The sequence below is a fragment of the Anser brachyrhynchus genome (assembly GCF_964034855.1).
Source record: "Anser brachyrhynchus genome assembly, chromosome: 13".
Taxonomy (NCBI): domain Eukaryota; kingdom Metazoa; phylum Chordata; class Aves; order Anseriformes; family Anatidae; genus Anser; species Anser brachyrhynchus.
The window spans coordinates 10533828-10549853 of NC_137708.1; the positions used below are offsets into that span (position 1 = coordinate 10533828).

The following is a 16026-nucleotide window of genomic DNA, read 5'->3' on the forward strand; positions in this document are numbered from 1 at the left end:
CAGCTGCATGCCCTGACCACCACCTGCATTCATCCTCTTCCAGCAAGGTTGCTCAGGTCCATGCGGCAGCTAGGGTGCTGGCTGTGCAAGGACAGGCCTTCCTCCTCGTCAGGGAACTCCTGCAGCCCAGAGAGGAGACCATGGCAGCAGGATGCCCTGCAGGCAGGCCTCTCCCTCCCCTTTTTCGGGTTGCAGCATCTCTCAGCGGTGCTCTCCGTGTCTGCGTTGCAGCAAGGGCCCAGCCCTGGGCTCTGAGCCCCCCCCAGGGTGCAGCCCAGCCCCAGCTGGCAGTGAAAGACCGATGTGTTGGGGGCAGCTCTCAGCCCAGAGATGTGACACTTAAAAGGGGAAATCCAGCCCCTGTGCCTCCCCCTCCCAAGGGCAGAGCAAAGACCCTGCCACCATCCCCGTGCTGTGGGCTCCAGGGCACGGCAGGAGCTGCAGGCTGCGATCAGGGATGCCAGGCACATCCAGGAACAGATCCAGCACACGGTGCCAGGGACGAGCTTTTATTTCTCGGCCAGCAGAGCTCAGCGTGGCCCGGCTGGAAGCCACTGGAGCCGATGAGGCGGGGCAGGGGAGGCAGCAGGAGCGCTGCACAGCGGGGCTGCCAGTCCTGGTGGCGGCACGGCAAGGACAGCATCGTTCCTGTGTCACTGCCCAGTCCCCAGCTGGTGGGAGCTGGGACACTGGGGCTTGTCCTGGGGGCACTGCAGCCCCTCTGCCCAGGCTGTGCCCCCACGTGGGCAGCCCTGCACCCTTTCCCCCATCCAGCCCTGCTCAGGGATGCCCGTGCCCCATTGCGGTGGCCCTGAGCTCCCTGCTCTCTCTGCACTGCCCCAGGGGTGCACCATCCCCTTCCCCAGCTGGTGTGGGGCAGGGAGGCACTTCTGCCCCCCCAGCCAGCTCCTGGTCTGCCCCCGAGGGCCCAGCGTAAAGCACTTCCCCAGCAGCGATGGCTGGGGGGGAGCCGTCTCTGCCTGCTCGGTGTCCCCCACAGCTCTCCTGTCCCTGCTCCTCCTGGGATGTTCCTTGGTCCGGCTCTGGTGCTCTGCCTGGCTCGTCCCCAGCCATGCTCCCTGCTCCAGTTCGCTCTGCCCCACCAGCTCCCTCCTCCGGCCCTCGTACGAGCCCTGCTGCCCCCTTATGCCCCACAGAGAGCTTTTCCAGCTCTGCTGCTGGGTTCTCTTCCTCTTCCACTTTCTCCTCCTCTTCTTCCTCCTCCTCTTTCACCTCCTCCACTGTCTCCTTCTCCCCTTCCTCCTCCCTTTCCACTGTCCCTTTCTCCGCTTCTTCCTCCTCCACAACCACCTCTTTCTCTTCCTCCTCCTCCTCCACCACCACCTTCTCTTCCACTGCCTCTTTCTCCCCTTCTTCCTCCTCCACCACCATTTCCTCCTCCTCTTCCACTATCTCCTTGTCTTCCTCCTCCTCCTCTTCCTCCTCCGCTGTCTCCTTGTCTTCCTCTCCTGTCCCCCTCCCTGCCCCACAGCTCTCTGGCTCTGCCCCGCAGGTGCCCAGGTTTGCTTCCTCTCCCTGCCCCATTCCATCCCTCACCTCTGCAGGCTCCGGGGCTGCGTCTCCTCCTGGTGCTTCTTCTTCATGCCCATCCCCGGGGTTCCCTTGCTCTCCTTCGTCACCCCCTGATGGCCCCACTCCTGTGTCCTGCTCCCCTCCCTGGGTCTCCAGGACCCCGACCTCCCCCTGCTGCCTCTCCCCTTCCCCCTCCTGCCCCCCGCTGCCCGCTGCAGCCCCTTTGCCAGCCCTCGGCCCTTGGGGCTGCCGGAAGAGCCCCTGGTAGCGCTTCCGATCCTCCACGTGCTTCTTCCTCATCCTCTCCCCCAGCTGCTTCAGCTCCTTCTTCACGGCGGCCGCCATGGCGGGGTCGAGGTGGGCCACGCGCAGGAAGTCCTCCCGCGCCTCCCGCTCGTTCCACACGGCAGCGTGGGCCTTCGCCCGCTTGAAATACGCCTTGGCGTTGTCTGCCGGGAGAGGACAGCCCCCACCGGGGTCCTGCAGCTCGGGGACACAGGAGCTGGAGCCCACCAGGTACCGTCAGGCACGGGGGGTCTGGGTATGGGGTACCTCCGTGGGCAAGGGACTTGAGGGACATGGGGTGGGCACCGTTGTGGGCTGGGGGACCAGGGGACGTGGGGTGCAGGTGCCATCATGGGCAAGGGGAAACCAGAGATGTGGGCACTGCCATGGGCAGGGGCACCTGGGACACGGCTGGGCAGGGGGATCCGGGTCACAGTGACACAGGGACTTGGGACGAGCTCCATTGTGGGCAGGGGGATGTGGAGGGCAGGGTCCCACAGAGTCCCTAGGGGCCGTGGTCGCGCTGTGGGTGGGGGGAGGCAGGGCGCGGGTACCTTTGTGCTTCTGGAGGAGCTCCGTCGTGTGCTCCAGCACCTCGTAGTACTCGCCCAGCTCCAGCTGGCACTGGCAGTAGTTGAGCACCAGCGGCGTGACCAGGCTCTCCAGCTTCAGCCAGCCATCCTCCCACGGCTTCTCCTGCCCCACAGAGCGGGTGGATCACGGCTGCGGCCGTCCCTTCAGGGCACCCAGCGCCCATGGGAGGACCGCTGTGCCAAGTAACCCCAGCAGGGCTGGCAGGAGGTGGCCGGGCCCCGCTCACCTTGGCCTGGAGGTTCCTCAGGCAGATGACGGCCTCCTGGTACTTCTCCGCCGCCTGCCGAAACTCCTTGCGGAGCACGAGGCGGTTGCCCTCGCTGTGCAGCACGGGCACCGCCGCCAGCTTCTCCTCCTTGCTCATGGCCCAGGTGTCGCGCTTGTACGCCGAGGGCTCCTCCACCTGCGCGGGCAGCGGGCCCTGAGCTGGCTGCCCCAGCCCTCCCCAGGCCAGCAGCCATCCCCGCGGCCCCCCCCTTATACCCGGAACAGCTCCATGATGAAGATGAGGGGCTGCGGCGTCCGCTGCAGCTCGTCCAGGTCGTCGTAGCCCGTGCTGTGGTAGTCGAACATGTTGCCCATGCCGCAGCGGTGCTTCTGCCCTTCCAAGGGGTCCCGGCCCTCCGCGATCCTCCGCATGCCCTTGGACACCAGGGCGTACATGCCGGTGTGCTGCAAGGGGGGAGCGCCCCGCTCAGCCGTGTGGGGCCGGCCCGTACCCCCTCCTCTGGGGCAGCCCCCGGGGTGCCACAGCTACGTGACACCATGATGGGGACAGCCAGCAGGTCGTCCCGCACCCCTGCGCTTGCACCAGACAATGTTTGGGGGGGCCATGGACCCGTGCTACGACTCTTCTCCCTGCGGGATGCGGATGGGGCCTGCAAAGCCCCTCACTCACGATGGCATCGCACCAGAACTCCGCCACCTCCCCGGCCCTCATGGAGCTGAGCAGTGTCTCCCAGATCTCCATCTTGAACATCTTGCCCACGATGATCTCCATGGGGATGCCGGCCTCCCGGCTGTCGTCGATCACCGTCCGCTCGAAGTTGTCCTTCAGCGTCTGGAAGTGGAAGGTGATCTGCCCCGGAGAAAGCGCAGTGTCCGTGGGGGTGGCCCCGTGCCTGGCCCAGGGCAGGCAGGTGTGGTAGGAGCCCTCAGTCCCCTCGCCAACCCCAAGCCCCTCTGCCACAGGGCCCGGACGTGAGGACGAGCCCGCTCCCAGCAAGGTGCGGGCTGGATTGGCAGCTCTCCATCTGCAGCAGGGAGACTGTGCCTCCTGCCAGCTCGTCTTAGACAGAAAGCAGATGGCGGAGCGTCTTAACGCCCATCGTTGCTATATCTGGCTGCTCTCTCTGAATACCCCTTTATAGCCCAGGACAGAGAGCACTCCCATGCGAGGACCTCGTGGTACCCACACTGATCTGTCCATAGCTGTGGGTCTGGGGACCTCAGAAACCCCAGGGTGCACCCCATTGGCACCTCCACTCATATTTGACACGTCAGAAAAGGAAGGAGGATTTCCAGCAACCCATCACAGCTGCTGAACTCCACCGTGCCTTGAAGAGCGGAGGGAAGAGGCAGGTAACAGCGCTGATGCAGGGTGAATGCAACAGACACCGTCAGCCATCGCTGTGAGGGCAATGTGGCTGCCTGTGTCCAAAGCAGCCCCACCTGCACCCACCTTGCGAGGGATCTGCTGGGGATGGGATCTCCCTGTAGGCCTGGAGCACGGCTCACAAGCAGAGAATCTAATCCTCAGGTAATGGGCAGGGAGGGAGGTGTCAGACCCGTTCCCCTCTCTCTCAGGGTTCTGGGGTTACTACCAACACAATTTACCTTGCTCCCATCCTGGAATTTTGGCAGCTCCCCTTGGCCTCCGTGCAGGATCTTCTTTTTGACCCCTTCCACATTCAGCAGGTACGTTTCCTCCATGGCTGCTCCCGCCGGCCCTCAGGAGCAGGTCACGCACACATACACAAGCACGTACTCCAGCCTTTCCTGAGCTCAGTGTTGTCCTCAGGACATCTACCTGTCTGGACTATATGGACACACGTATCATCTCCCAGGGCTGCTGCTCACCTTTCACCTTCTGTGCCAGGTGTCCCCAAGCCGTGGCAGCACTTGGAAGCCCTTTCCTCTTCTTCTGCTCCTCAGGTTCTGAGACAGGCTTCCCCCGTGGCACACCCTTGCTGAAGCCCGTGATGCGTTTCTGTTGTGTTCTGCCAGCTGCTGACTGGAACTGCCTTTCTAATCCTCTTCCCACCCTGCCAGGTTAATCGGGGATTTGCCTGCCTAGCCTGTGAGGAATTAAAGAAGCTCCCTAATCAGGAGAGCCTCGTTCCTTCCGCAGCGGGGTCCCCTTCTCACGCAATATCCCTTTGACCCAGCCATGCCAGGAGCATTTCAACGGAAGGAGCCCAGTTACACTGGCATGAGCACCAGCCAGGGGCTGTGTGGTCAGGCACAAGCTGACAAGAGGCAGCGCTACCCTGTCCCCTGGAGAACGTGGAGGAACAGAACAGGGTTGGAAACAGAACATGGAGAACATACACAGAACAGTACATGGAGGAAACAGAAGAGGGTACTTTATTGAGCCCTGTTTGCAGACACAAGCATTTCCCAAACGCAGGGACAAGTTCCCACCAGGTCACAGCACATCAAGTCCAAGACACAATGAGATGCAGAGAGCTGGCCCAGGGAGAACCAATTCCCTCAAGGAGAGTGGTCCTGAATATTTACAGTAAATCCCAGTGTTTTCATTGCTCTCACAGGCGTAGCCTAATTCTTTTCTCAAACGTCAGCATGTGGGATGAACACTTCCAGCTCTGCTCGCATGTACAAAGCCCTGCTGCTCAGGCCGGGCCCGCTTCTCACTTCTCCATGAGGGACTCCAGCTGCTCCTGCAGAGATGTCATCTGGGAAGAGGGAGTAAGGTGTCACAGTAAGGCACAGCTGGGACTGCATTTCAAGCCCAAGCACTTTCGAGTTTCTGCGGCTCTTCCACCTACACTAGTGGCTGCTTTGCCTACACACCGCAGGGAGCTGTGCCAGGGCAATGTGGGCCTGCTTTCAAGAACTAGATTGGCAGACAGCTGCCTTGCAGCCACCCCTGGGGCAGAACTGAGCACTGCCCTCACTGCGAGGCAACAGAAGGAACCTGGGAGTGGGAACTTCCTGCCCTGGTACTGGGCTGAAACTCCGCAGAGCTGCCCAGGAAAATCTGCCCAGAACCCATAGCTGCTACCCTTCTTGTATGTGGGTGCCAGTGTTTTTTCATGTCATGTTTTATCCCTGACAGGGATGAGGTACACCTCACACCTGACCTGTAACGCTGGGCTTTGAAGCAGGTGGCATGGTACGATATTCAGAACTTTGTCAGAGGCCAGCCCTAGAACTCTTTAACAACTAAGCCTCATGCCCCAGTCCTTTGTCCTCCACTGTGGGAGTTTACTCACCTGCTGCTTCTCTCGCTCTTCCTGCTGCTTGAATTCATCCAGCACAGCTTGGAGACGGGTCTGCAGAGACAAACACACCAGACAACAATTACCAGCACGTTCTCAGTTAATAGCTGCTGGTACAGTATGTCAAATGGTGCAGCAAACTCCAAACTGCACTGACTCTTATCTCCTGCAGTTTCACCTCCACAGGGAAATGCTGGAGAGTATGGTCACACCAAATTTATTTTTAGCCCAGCCTGCAAAGACATGGATTTTCCAGGGCAGCAGCTGAATCTGCTGGATCTAATGGCAAGCCAGTTCTAAGCACAAGACTAGAAGAGCTCTCACCTTGAGGGCTAGATTCTCTACTTTCATGATAAGATCTTCCTGGCGCTTCCTCCTGTCCTGGGTCTCCTGGAGTTTACTCTTCAGGTTGTCAATCTGTTTCTGGATCCCCATGACTGGAAGAGAGTGAGCTGAGACCTACAGCAGCAGCGGAGGTTTTTACCCCTGCAATTTTGCAGCATTCTGCCACACAATTCACCTATCTGGTTGGACCCCTCGTTCTCCTGCTGCTGCCCATCAGACTCATTCAGCTTGTCCTGCAGCTGCCTCTCCAAGTCCTCCTCGGTGTCCATAATGTTCAGGTCTTCATCATCATGATGATCCCGCTCATCTTCATCTTCACTGCTGCTGCTGATGTCATTAAATATCTCCCGCAGTTCGTCATGTTCTAAAGGGTGCAAAAGGGAAGAGGAAAAACACACGTGATGAACCCCCCAGCACCCTGTGCCCGCCAGGGAGGGACCTGTCAATACATGGCGCCCGTCTCAACACTGCCCTCTCTCCTTCGGGCACTGCCACCCCAACTGACTGCAGTATGTGTAGCGTCTTCCTTGCAGCTGGGATCTATAGCTATGGCAAACGGGTACCCGTTTCAGCACTGGGACACACTGGCCTCTACTTGCACACAAGCCAATGCTGTTCAGCTTCCATTTGCGAAATCTCTGGTTAGGGCTTACCCCACAGAGAATGGGCCCACCTGATTACTTAGGAGCTAGAAAGAAGAAAATAGCCTTCCCCACCATACCTGAGGATCCGTGGCCTTGCTTATGTCCCGACATCCCCGGGGAGGAGATGTCCAGGCTCGTGAGTGACCCATGGTTGTCTACTTCTTTTGTTTCATCTTCAGCGATGACTTCCCAGCCTGACAGTAGGAACAGATGAGTCAAGGGAAAAAGAGGAGCATGAAAGGTGCAGTACAATGACAGAAAGCTAAAACCGCAGGAGGTCACTGCCCCCTCAAACAGGCATGGCCTTGCAGGTATGGATGAACAACGAACCACCCCAGACCCCTTTTTTGAAGACCAGCCCTTTATTGTTACTTAAGTTCCTGCTCAGTGCAATAGCACAGTCTACAAGGAAGGTCACCACGAAGAAACAATAAGCTTTGAAGAAGGCAAAGATAAAGCTCTAAAACTTCAGTGTTGCTCACATGCTTATCTCCAACCTCTCACGCCCCCACACGCAGCTGAACTCACCTCTCCTCTCCGCAACCCCCAGATCATACATACTGCCTCATCCCCCACTTGAGCTTTTTTTTTCTCTTAAAAGGATACGGACACTGACAGCTTCAGCATCTGTGCTCAGGAGACGTTTCACCTCTTTCTCCACATCAGGAGATTCAATATACTGGGACAGAGAGGGGAAAAAGAACAGACAACCTGTTAGATGACTTGCGCAGAGGAGCTCCCATCCTCAACCTCTGTATAGAGCCCTATTTCAAGCACCTCTTCTCTTATTCTTTCTGCTTGGTCTTTGCGCATGCTCCACCCAAAAAGTAATTTATGCACCTCCAGAAAGCGATCCGTCTTTTTCCGTACAGAGCTCCCTAGTGGTTTGTATGCTCTCACTTTTCTACCACTCTGGCACCCATCAATAGTACTCATGAAATAGGACTTTCTGTATACTGAAAGCGCTCACGGTGTCATTCACTGATGGATGGTCTATTGAAATCCTTCCCATCTCACTCAAACGGAGTTTTCATTTTTCACTTTTAAATTAGCCATGGATCTTAAGGCAGTGACATCTAATCTCTCCTGTGGGCTATAAGACCGTCTGAAATAATTTGTTTCCCAAATGTCATGCAAAATATCACTCCACCGTGTTCTCAGAAACTGCAAAGCAGAGAAGAACAGATCTTCCCCGCCTCACGGTGCTGCATCTCCCCAACACCTTTCCTGGCTTAAGCATTTCCACAGAGACAGAGCCTCTGAGCTCCATCTGTTGTCACTCCCCCAGCTGAAATAACAGTTATTCTATTTGTAGTGTTGCTTGTTGGGGATGTGAGCGGGCCATGCATAGAGAGATTTCAGCTGGGAAAGCAGGAATGAGTGGTCTCATTTCCACACGACCCTTTCTTCTCTGTGAGCAGGAAGAGCTACAACAAAGCAACCACAAGAACAGAGTCCAGTAGTTCTCAGTATAGATCATTTTTCCACCTCAGGAGCATTTTGAAAAACATGGAAGAAGCACTCATGGAAGTGTTTAAAGCTACTAGCTTCCCTTCTCCCCCACCTCTGGCAAGGAAACACGCAAAGCATTGTTAAGACACTCTGTTTTCAGGACTGATAGTTAAAGCTCTAACGTCCCTGCCTTCTGATCCATTTGTTACTGCATCTCCACAGTGAGAGGGAGAAACAACTCACCTTCTTCTTAGCTGTCTTCCGGAATCGTCTCTTTCGTACATTTTTCAGGGGAAGAGTAACTGTGACAGAGGAAACAGATTGCATGTATCAGGCAGATGGCCTAATGGGAGAGCTGGGTCTGGCAAATCCAACCTGCCAAGGGGGAGAAGTTCCCTTCAGGAACACAGAGAGCGCTAAAAGCAGAGCAGTGGCACAGCCGGGACATGGCAGCAGTGAGTGCCCTGCACAGCTGCGGGGACACTGGGGTGGTGGGATGGAGGGGACTGGCAGAGCCTCTACTCACTGCCATGGTTCCAGATGAATTTCTTCTCTCTGTCCTTGTCTTTTTTCTTGTTTGCCTTGGGGTCAGTGCTCACAGTTTGCTCTTCCAAAGGGGGGTAGAGATCACCATCCACAGTGCAAACGAGCATCTGAAATCCCCACATAAACACAAAGGTTGCTTATTGCAATGCAGGAACAAAAGGCTGTGAAGGCTTTTCTGGTAAATGGACAGTGACTGCCTACTGCATGCAGTAAGCCAGAGGGATTCGCAGGCACGGGGTATCAGAAATACGATGTTTAACACCCAGCTCAGTTGTGTCTAAACATACTTGTAGTTACACTGTTACAAGAACAATCAAATTCTATGCTTCAAAGAAGGGATTTCCAACCACCAAGCAGAGGCAGGAATTTTAAACTGCCAATATAACAACAATACAGAAATTGGCCACGTTATACCGGGTGTCAGGCTGTGTCAGGCATACAAGGGTTTTCCTGGAGAGGGGAGTGAGCAAAGAAGCTGTTGGGGCAGGCAAGAAGAACGGCCCATACCTGGCAGATATCTGCTGTCTTATAGAAGGTCTTCTTATCAATGGTTTTCAAGCTTTCGATGATGCAGGGCAGATCCACCAGCTTGGCTGCCAGTGGCACCCGGTCTACGCGGACAATCCCATGGCGCCCGTCCGCTGTGGGAAGAGATGGGACAGGTCAGTGCTGCAGAAGAGCCTGTTGGGCTGCTGCCAAACAGCCAAACCAGGCCATGCGCTCCCGGGCAGCAGAAATTTCACGGGAAAACGCGTGCAAGTTCTGCTGCTTCCCTTGCGGCCGATCAGAGGAGTTTTAAGGTGCCTTGATCCCGCGCACTCACCGTGCAGCTCGATGGTGAGCCTGTCCTTCAGGTTGACGCTCCCAGACTGTACCGCTCTCCGCACAGTGGAGGCATATTCCTGGAAAGGTTGGACACAGTTACGCCAGGACTCGGCGTGCTCCCTCTGCGAGCCCCTGAAGGTTTCCGTCCGGTTTACCCAGCTTTAAACGCCGCTGTCACCCCGAGGCAGAAGACCCACTGCAAACGCCCCTCTGCAACCTGCAGTCCCCTAAGTCGCCTCCCGAGCACCCTGCCCTGCCGCAGGAGCCCCTCTCAGCATCAAGCGGCGGAAAATGTGTTCAGATGAAGCACTGCTGGAGGGGAAGGGGCTACGCGGGGCCAAAAGCATCCCTCCCGCTTCCAGAGCCCGCACCAGGCAGGCAGACCCCCCCCCCCCCAGGCCCCTCACCGGAGGCAGCCGCAGCACGAACTGGCTCTCGAGCTCGTGGGGGGCGTCGTCCTTGCTCTTGCTCATCCTCGCTGCCTAGGCCTGGGAGCCGGGACAGAGCCACACGGTGACGGGGACCGGCAGGGCGCCGCCGCGCGCGGAAGGCCGGCCCGGTGCAGCGGCTCCCGGCTCCCCGCTCCGCGCAGCCCTCGCCCTCGCGTTCCGGCCCGGGGAAGGCCGCTCGCTGCCGGGCCGCCATGGGGGCGGCGGGCGGCCGGCCCGGCTTCTACGTGGGGCTGGGCCTGGCCCTGGCCTCCAGCGCCTTCATCGGAGGCAGCTTCATCCTGAAGAAGAAGGGGCTGCTCCGGCTGGGCCGCCGCGGCCGCCCCAGGGCAGGTACCGCCGGCACGGCCCGGGGGGAGCCGCGGGGGGAGCCCCCGGGCCCGGCCCGGCTCGGCTCGGGGCCGTCCGAGGGAGACCCGGGGCGGTTTGGTTCGCTTCTGGGCCGAGGGCTGGCGCGGGCAGGTCGCGTGTTTTCCTGCTGTGTGTTGGCTGAAAGTGGAGCTTTTCGCAGGGGCGGACAAAACCCAACGAACGCGGTGTTTCTGTGCTCGCTCGCGGTTTCCTGAAGCTGCCGAGAAGCGAAGCGTGTGCTCACCCGGCACACGAACCCGTACCTGCTGTCACAGCCACACCTGGGGCAGGCCGACTTGTGACAGGCCGGCAGGACCCAGGGAGCCTCGCGCTCAAAGCCTACCAGGCGGCTCCCACCCGCCTCTCGGAGGCAGTTCTGGCAGCATAACTGAGCCTTTTTGTGTGGCTTCACCCGAATTTTCACTTTCTCCCTCAGGGCAAGGAGGACACGCATACCTGCGAGAATGGCTGTGGTGGGCAGGGCTGCTGTGCAGTAAGTAGCTGCTCCAAAACGCTTCAGAATGTGTTTGTCGTTGTTTCCAGTTGCTTTTATGCTTCATTATGGTGATGATTGTTGTTTAACTGCTTGATTTTCGTCTCTGGGGATGTTGCTGATCTAATCACAACTCTACGATATTCTAAAGTCTCATGCATCGTCTCATGCATCGCCAGGTTTCTCTGCTAAGTAGGAATTGAGGAACTGGTCGAACTGGGTCGGGTTAAGTGCTTCTGAAATGGCCTGCCCAGACACTGCAGTCAGATAACGCCGTGTCCAGCAGGGAGGGCTTAGAGCAGCTTCAGAAGTTCTACTGTACGCTTTTCAAACGTGACATTAGTAAGTGATTGTACTCAATTTTCCCTGTAAAAAGCTGTAAAGCCTGTTCTAGAAGAAAAGATTAACTCAGAAATATGCCTAAACTCCTCTCGGCTTTGAGAACACATAAATATTTTTCTGTTGTTATTACTTAACTAGATAGCCACGTGGGACTAAGGATAACCACGTGTAACCACGAGCTTTCTCTTTCCAAGAAGCGAAGGCTTCTGCTTCTTGCTGGCACTGTCCTCTCCTGGTTGCACAACATACCTCAGAGAAACATGGGACACTTAGGTGGTGATCAAGGCTCTCTTCTCACTGCACTCAAGCTAGTATTATGCTCAATTGCTCCTCACTTTGATGCTTACCTGTCAGGGTTTCTCTTGCAGTGGGAGTTGGAGAAGCAGCAAATTTTGCTGCCTACGCCTTTGCCCCTGCAACGCTGGTAACTCCGCTGGGTGCTCTAAGTGTCCTTGTTAGGTAAGCGGCCTCACCTTACCTTCCACCCTAAATGGTGGAAGCAGTTGCTCTGCTTTCCTCTGTCCCATCCCTCAGATACTCCATCCCTTGGCCTAAATGATATATTTTTTTTATTATTATTATTTTCCAGTGCAGTTCTCTCTTCCACCTTCCTGAACGAGCAGCTGAATGTTCATGGCAAGATTGGCTGCCTCCTAAGTATTCTGGGCTCCACGGTGATGGTAATCCACGCTCCCCAGGAAGAAGAGGTTTCCAGCCTGGAGTCAATGGCAGAGAAGCTGAAAGATCCAGGTACTTAAATAAAAGGGGCTCTGTCAATTTCAGGCTTGGAAATGACAGTAGAAGGTAGGATACAGCTTGGATAGTACTGAACTGAAGGGCTGAACTCCTGTGAAGCAGCTCTTTCTTCCTTATCCCACCACAACCTGCCGAGTTCAGCTAGTGCTTCCCAAGCCTTCTGCTGCCCTCCTGGGCCTCCTGCAGAGCTCTGTCCCCTCCTCTTCATGGGCAACAGGCCCCCATCTCTAACACTATAGGCCCTGGTTGTGCCACAGACATCTGTATCCCTCTGACAGGCAGACTTGTGGGGCGGTGCTGATCAGCACTGTAGAGAACTGCTCGTGTCTGCAGCTTTTCTCAGGCTGGAGACCTCCTCTGCTTCCCAGCCCAGGTCCCTACAGACAGAGGCTAAAAAAGGGACCGATAGGGCCGTTGCCTGCCTGTCCTCCATCCCTACTTGCTGTTTAGTTCTGTCTGTTACTGGTGCTACTGTTCTCCATTCTGACAGAACCCTTAATTCTTCTTTCTCCAAGGATTCATTGTATTTGCTGTGTGTGTCCTGGTGAGCTCCCTTCTGCTTATCTTTGTGGCTGGACCCCGTTACGGACGGAGCAACGTCCTGGTTTATGTTTTGGTCTGCTCCGCCATCGGCTCGCTTTCTGTGTCCTGTGTCAAAGGCTTGGGGATTGCCCTGAAAGAACTGTTTGCCGGGAAGCCGGTCCTGAAAGAACCGCTGGGCTGGGTGCTCCTGGTGTGCCTGGTGATCTGCATCAGTGTCCAGATCAACTACCTGAACAAAGCCCTGGACATCTTCAACACGTCCGTGGTCACACCCATTTACTACGTGCTGTTCACCACAGCAGTCATGACTTGTTCTGCCATCCTCTTCAAGGAGTGGCAGCACATGGTGCTAGACAACATCATCGGCACCATCAGCGGCTTCCTCACCATCGTGTCCGGCATCTTCCTCCTGCACGCCTTCAGGGACGTGCCCTTCACCCCCGACCTCCTGCCCCTCTTCCTGCAGCAAGGCAGGGCAGACTTGCGCACGTCGTGGAGGGGCGCAGACAGACATCAGTCGTGTCAGCACCAGCCTCTTCTGCCCTCAGAGGACAAAGGCTCCCAGAGTGCAGAAGAGGAAGAGGAGGAAGGTGAAAGCGTGTGAGGAAGCCTCTGAAGTGCTAGCTTTCTGCTCCCACCAGTGAGCAGCTCCACTGGGCAAGGGTGAACTTGCTGTATCAGATGCAGCTAGTTATTATTGTGCTTGTGGGAGTCAGCGGTTACCTTCTACCTGCTTGGGGCACATGATCAGCGACTTCTCACTGCTGGGGGGCTGACAGGGACAGCAGCCTCCTGCAGCTACAGACACAAGCTCTGGGAACAGCCCCGCTGCCAGGATCTAGTGCCTCTTACCTGTTCTTTTAAATGAAGCATCAATCTGCCCTTGTCAGGACACAGGCTTTGATTGTGCAGAGGTCTGCGGCACTAACACAGTGCTGACCCTTACTGAATGCAAAGGCCACATGCTAGGGGAGGCCTGGGAGCATTTTTTTAAGAATACTTAGAAGATTAACAGTTACAAAGTAATCTAACGTGGTGCTAAGATTACCTAGGGCCAGACAGCTGTCTTCTCTCCAAAGGTGACGTAGCCAGAGTACTAATTCAAAAATTCTTCCGTAAAAGTACTCGTTCTGCTCACTCTGCTAGAATTTATTTACAGATTCACATCCAAGAACAGAATACAGCCAAAACTGGAAAACTTCAACGGTGCTGCCATGTGCTGCTGTGGCGCTTATAGAGGGACCAACCTCTTTGTGCAATGTCTGTTGTGCAGGTTGATGAAGCACCTGCTTACAGTATTAAAAACAGGTTATTTGTTACCAAGCTGCTATTGGTATGTTTGTGCTGAGAGCTGGGCCAACGCTGCAAGGTATGAAAGATTACAGCAATACAGGAACAGCGTGGGTGCTCAAGAGAAATGCAAGGCAGGGTCAGGAGGGGGAATGGCTCGTGGTGAGAACAGGAGTGACCTAACAGTCTTTAGCTATTGAGGTAAACTTCTGAAAGATAGCTAGATAGCTGCATCCTCGCTTACGCAGGTTTGTATACGCGTAGCTCTATTTCACGTCCTGAACTTATTCCCAGGAAGGCTGCTGGCTCCAAGACACCCGTGTTAGGCACCCCACACGCCCTGTCCAACCACCCACAGCACATTGTTGTGCGCAGAACCAATTTACCAGGTTTCTCTATAGGGCTCCAAGCCACCACAGGTTAATAACGTGGGTCACTCCGTGCTTCCCAGAGCCATGCCCTATTGCTGAAATGCTACACTGTGTTTCAGAGGGTGGATTAGTAGCAGTTTGTTGTTTTTCCAGTTAAAAGCTCCACACCATTTCCTAGGGGCAAAAGTCCAGAAGACATGGCCACAGGCCTCCCTCCAGTGATCACAGATAAGGGTGCAGCTGGTTATAAAGTAGCTGGCTACATTTATTCTGCAATTTTAGTCTCTCTGAAGAAACTTGTCCTTTTCAGGAAAGCGGGTGCTGTTCCCGTTTGGGGAAGAAAGGCCTCAAACATGAGGTTTGATTCATGGCACCAGATTCACTGAGCAACAAATCAGAATTCACAGCAGGCTGTCTAGTCAGAAGACAATTACTCCCCCTTCCCTTCTGATTTTGCAATAAATAGAATCACTGGGAATGAACAAAGCGGCCAGATTTTCATTTCTCAGTGATCTGAACAAAGGAGAATCTCATATTAAAAATTGACCCAGTTAACATTTATTACATTGTCTAGGGGAAAGCAGTGAATGGAGCAAGTCAGTTTTGAGAGAGCTGTGCTGCAATTTGAAACTCTGCCACTTGGCCGCATGAATGAGTTTACCCTACAGAAGCCTTGAAATGTTTTCCAGTAGTGACGCTGCCTGGGATATTCGCTATACCCAGGAAGCTCTTCGGGCTAGGGGTGTCTGTGCTGGTGCAGTCCTGCTGCTCTCCTTCCAGTCGCAGCGCACAGCCATGGGAAGTGCGAGGCTCGTTAGCACCTACCGAGGAAGGTTAGTCCTGCGCAACGAACGCGTGTGCAGTACCGTTTAAGGCAGTGGTTGCAGGCTCGCCTCGCCCTGCGTTAAGGGTCACCTTAGCGCTGGAAGCACCCCTGAGGTGAGCATCACCACCCCTCCTTCCAGCTGCAGGGACACGTCCCCACCGCCCAGACCTCGTGCGCAGCATCCGTGGCCCCCGTGTCCCGGCGCGAGGATGGGAACAGCACGACAGCGTGCGGAGGAGCGGGTGTACCTGTAACGGGCTCTCATCTGGCTGCACCTTTCACAAAATTATCTCCTAACCCCCAGAGGTGATCTCGGCTCGTTCGGGCGGCCGGCTCGCCCCGGCCTCTCGGGCGCGGCGGGCGGCGCTCAGTCGGACAGGCTCTCCGAGAAGGCCGACTTGGACTTCTGCGTCTGCTCCAGCCGGTTGAGGATGAACTGGCTGGTGTCGATGAAGCGCTCCACGCAGTTGACGAAGCACGTCTCGGCCCGGCTGTCCAGCTTCGGCCCGGGCTTGTCCATGCACTTCTCCTGCGGAGCGGGGGCCGCCCTTGGTCCGCGGGGGGCACCTTGGGGCACGGCCCCGCGCACCGGGACCCCCGGGACATCCCCCCCGCACCCCCCGGGCTCGGCGGGGTCCCCCTTTCCCCTTTTTTTTTCCCTCTTTCCCCTTCCCCTTCATCCTCCTCCTCCTCCCCCGGGGCTCCCTCCCGCAGCCCGCAGCCCCGTGCCGTACCCAGCACAGCTCGGTCATCTGGTGCACCAGCTGCTGGAAGCGTTGCTTCTGCGTCTCCACCTCGATGAAGCGCTGGAGCTGCGGGTCGGCCCCCCCCAGCCCGCCGCCTCCCGGCGCCTCCATGCCGCCGCCGCGACCTTCGCGTGCCGCCGCCGCCCGCCCCTTCCTGCCCGGCCCCGGCCCCTT

General features: G+C 56.6%; 4 protein-coding genes across 6 annotated transcripts; 1 reads left to right on the forward strand and 3 right to left on the reverse strand.

The window, feature by feature from the left end:
• Positions 1-493: 493 nt before the first annotated feature.
• Positions 494-4823, reverse strand: LOC308177389 (uncharacterized protein). The gene is made up of 6 exons (XM_080554611.1): positions 4249-4823; positions 3311-3490; positions 2896-3084; positions 2639-2815; positions 2373-2514; positions 494-1982 (listed from the first exon to the last, which is right to left on the reverse strand). The coding sequence occupies exons 1-6, from the start codon at positions 4342-4344 to the stop codon at positions 781-783; spliced, it is 1986 nt and encodes a 661-aa protein (XP_080410737.1). The 5' UTR covers positions 4345-4823; the 3' UTR covers positions 494-780.
• Positions 4824-4975: 152 nt separating this feature from the next.
• TAF7L (TATA-box binding protein associated factor 7 like) lies at positions 4976-10232 on the reverse strand. Its single transcript, XM_080554627.1, has 11 exons — positions 10093-10232; positions 9684-9762; positions 9368-9501; positions 8841-8967; positions 8558-8616; positions 7469-7541; positions 6940-7056; positions 6394-6582; positions 6198-6310; positions 5868-5927; positions 4976-5327 (listed from the first exon to the last, which is right to left on the reverse strand). Exons 1-11 carry the CDS (start codon positions 10156-10158, stop codon positions 5283-5285), a joined length of 1062 nt encoding a protein of 353 aa, XP_080410753.1. The 5' UTR covers positions 10159-10232; the 3' UTR covers positions 4976-5282.
• An 83-nt stretch (positions 10233-10315) lies between these two features.
• On the forward strand, positions 10316-13938 carry LOC308177396 (magnesium transporter NIPA2-like). Of its 3 annotated transcripts, XM_080554624.1 has the most exons (5): positions 10316-10467; positions 10922-10978; positions 11689-11779; positions 11910-12070; positions 12592-13938. In XM_080554624.1, the coding sequence occupies exons 1-5, from the start codon at positions 10329-10331 to the stop codon at positions 13221-13223; spliced, it is 1080 nt and encodes a 359-aa protein (XP_080410750.1). In that variant the 5' UTR covers positions 10316-10328; the 3' UTR covers positions 13224-13938. The 3 variants fall into 3 exon arrangements, with proteins under 3 accessions (XP_080410750.1, XP_080410752.1, XP_080410751.1); XM_080554626.1 differs by lacking the exons at positions 10316-10467; positions 10922-10978 and adding an exon at positions 11158-11320; XM_080554625.1 differs by lacking the exons at positions 10316-10467; positions 10922-10978 and adding an exon at positions 11342-11593.
• An 877-nt stretch (positions 13939-14815) lies between these two features.
• Positions 14816-16018, reverse strand: TIMM8A (translocase of inner mitochondrial membrane 8A). Its single transcript, XM_080554636.1, has 2 exons — positions 15841-16018; positions 14816-15635 (listed from the first exon to the last, which is right to left on the reverse strand). Exons 1-2 carry the CDS (start codon positions 15961-15963, stop codon positions 15474-15476), a joined length of 285 nt encoding a protein of 94 aa, XP_080410762.1. The 5' UTR covers positions 15964-16018; the 3' UTR covers positions 14816-15473.
• Between the last annotated feature and the right edge of the window lie 8 nt (positions 16019-16026).

Bases quoted from the DNA above. Each gene is read 5' to 3' on its own strand.
- LOC308177389 (XM_080554611.1), bottom strand. From the start codon at position 4,344: ATGGAGGAAACGTACCTGCTGAATGTGGAAGGGGTCAAAAAGAAGATC. The intron at 2,816-2,895 runs GTATAAGGGGGG...CTGCCCGCGCAG, and splicing joins TCATCATGGAGCTGTTCCGG to GTGGAGGAGCCCTCGGCGTA. The intron at 2,515-2,638 runs GTGAGCGGGGCC...TCTGTGGGGCAG, and splicing joins TGAGGAACCTCCAGGCCAAG to GAGAAGCCGTGGGAGGATGG.
- TAF7L (XM_080554627.1), bottom strand. From the start codon at position 10,158: ATGAGCAAGAGCAAGGACGACGCCCCCCACGAGCTCGAGAGCCAGTTC. The intron at 9,502-9,683 runs GTGAGTGCGCGG...CTCTTCCCACAG, and splicing joins GCTCACCATCGAGCTGCACG to CGGACGGGCGCCATGGGATT. The intron at 5,928-6,197 runs GTGAGAGCTCTT...TTGTCTCTGCAG, and splicing joins TAGAGAATCTAGCCCTCAAG to ACCCGTCTCCAAGCTGTGCT.
- LOC308177396 (XM_080554624.1), top strand. From the start codon at position 10,329: ATGGGGGCGGCGGGCGGCCGGCCCGGCTTCTACGTGGGGCTGGGCCTG. The intron at 10,468-10,921 runs GTACCGCCGGCA...TTTCTCCCTCAG, and splicing joins CCGCGGCCGCCCCAGGGCAG to GGCAAGGAGGACACGCATAC. The intron at 10,979-11,688 runs GTAAGTAGCTGC...TTTCTCTTGCAG, and splicing joins GTGGGCAGGGCTGCTGTGCA to TGGGAGTTGGAGAAGCAGCA.
- TIMM8A (XM_080554636.1), bottom strand. From the start codon at position 15,963: ATGGAGGCGCCGGGAGGCGGCGGGCTGGGGGGGGCCGACCCGCAGCTC. The intron at 15,636-15,840 runs GTACGGCACGGG...CCCGCTCCGCAG, and splicing joins AGATGACCGAGCTGTGCTGG to GAGAAGTGCATGGACAAGCC.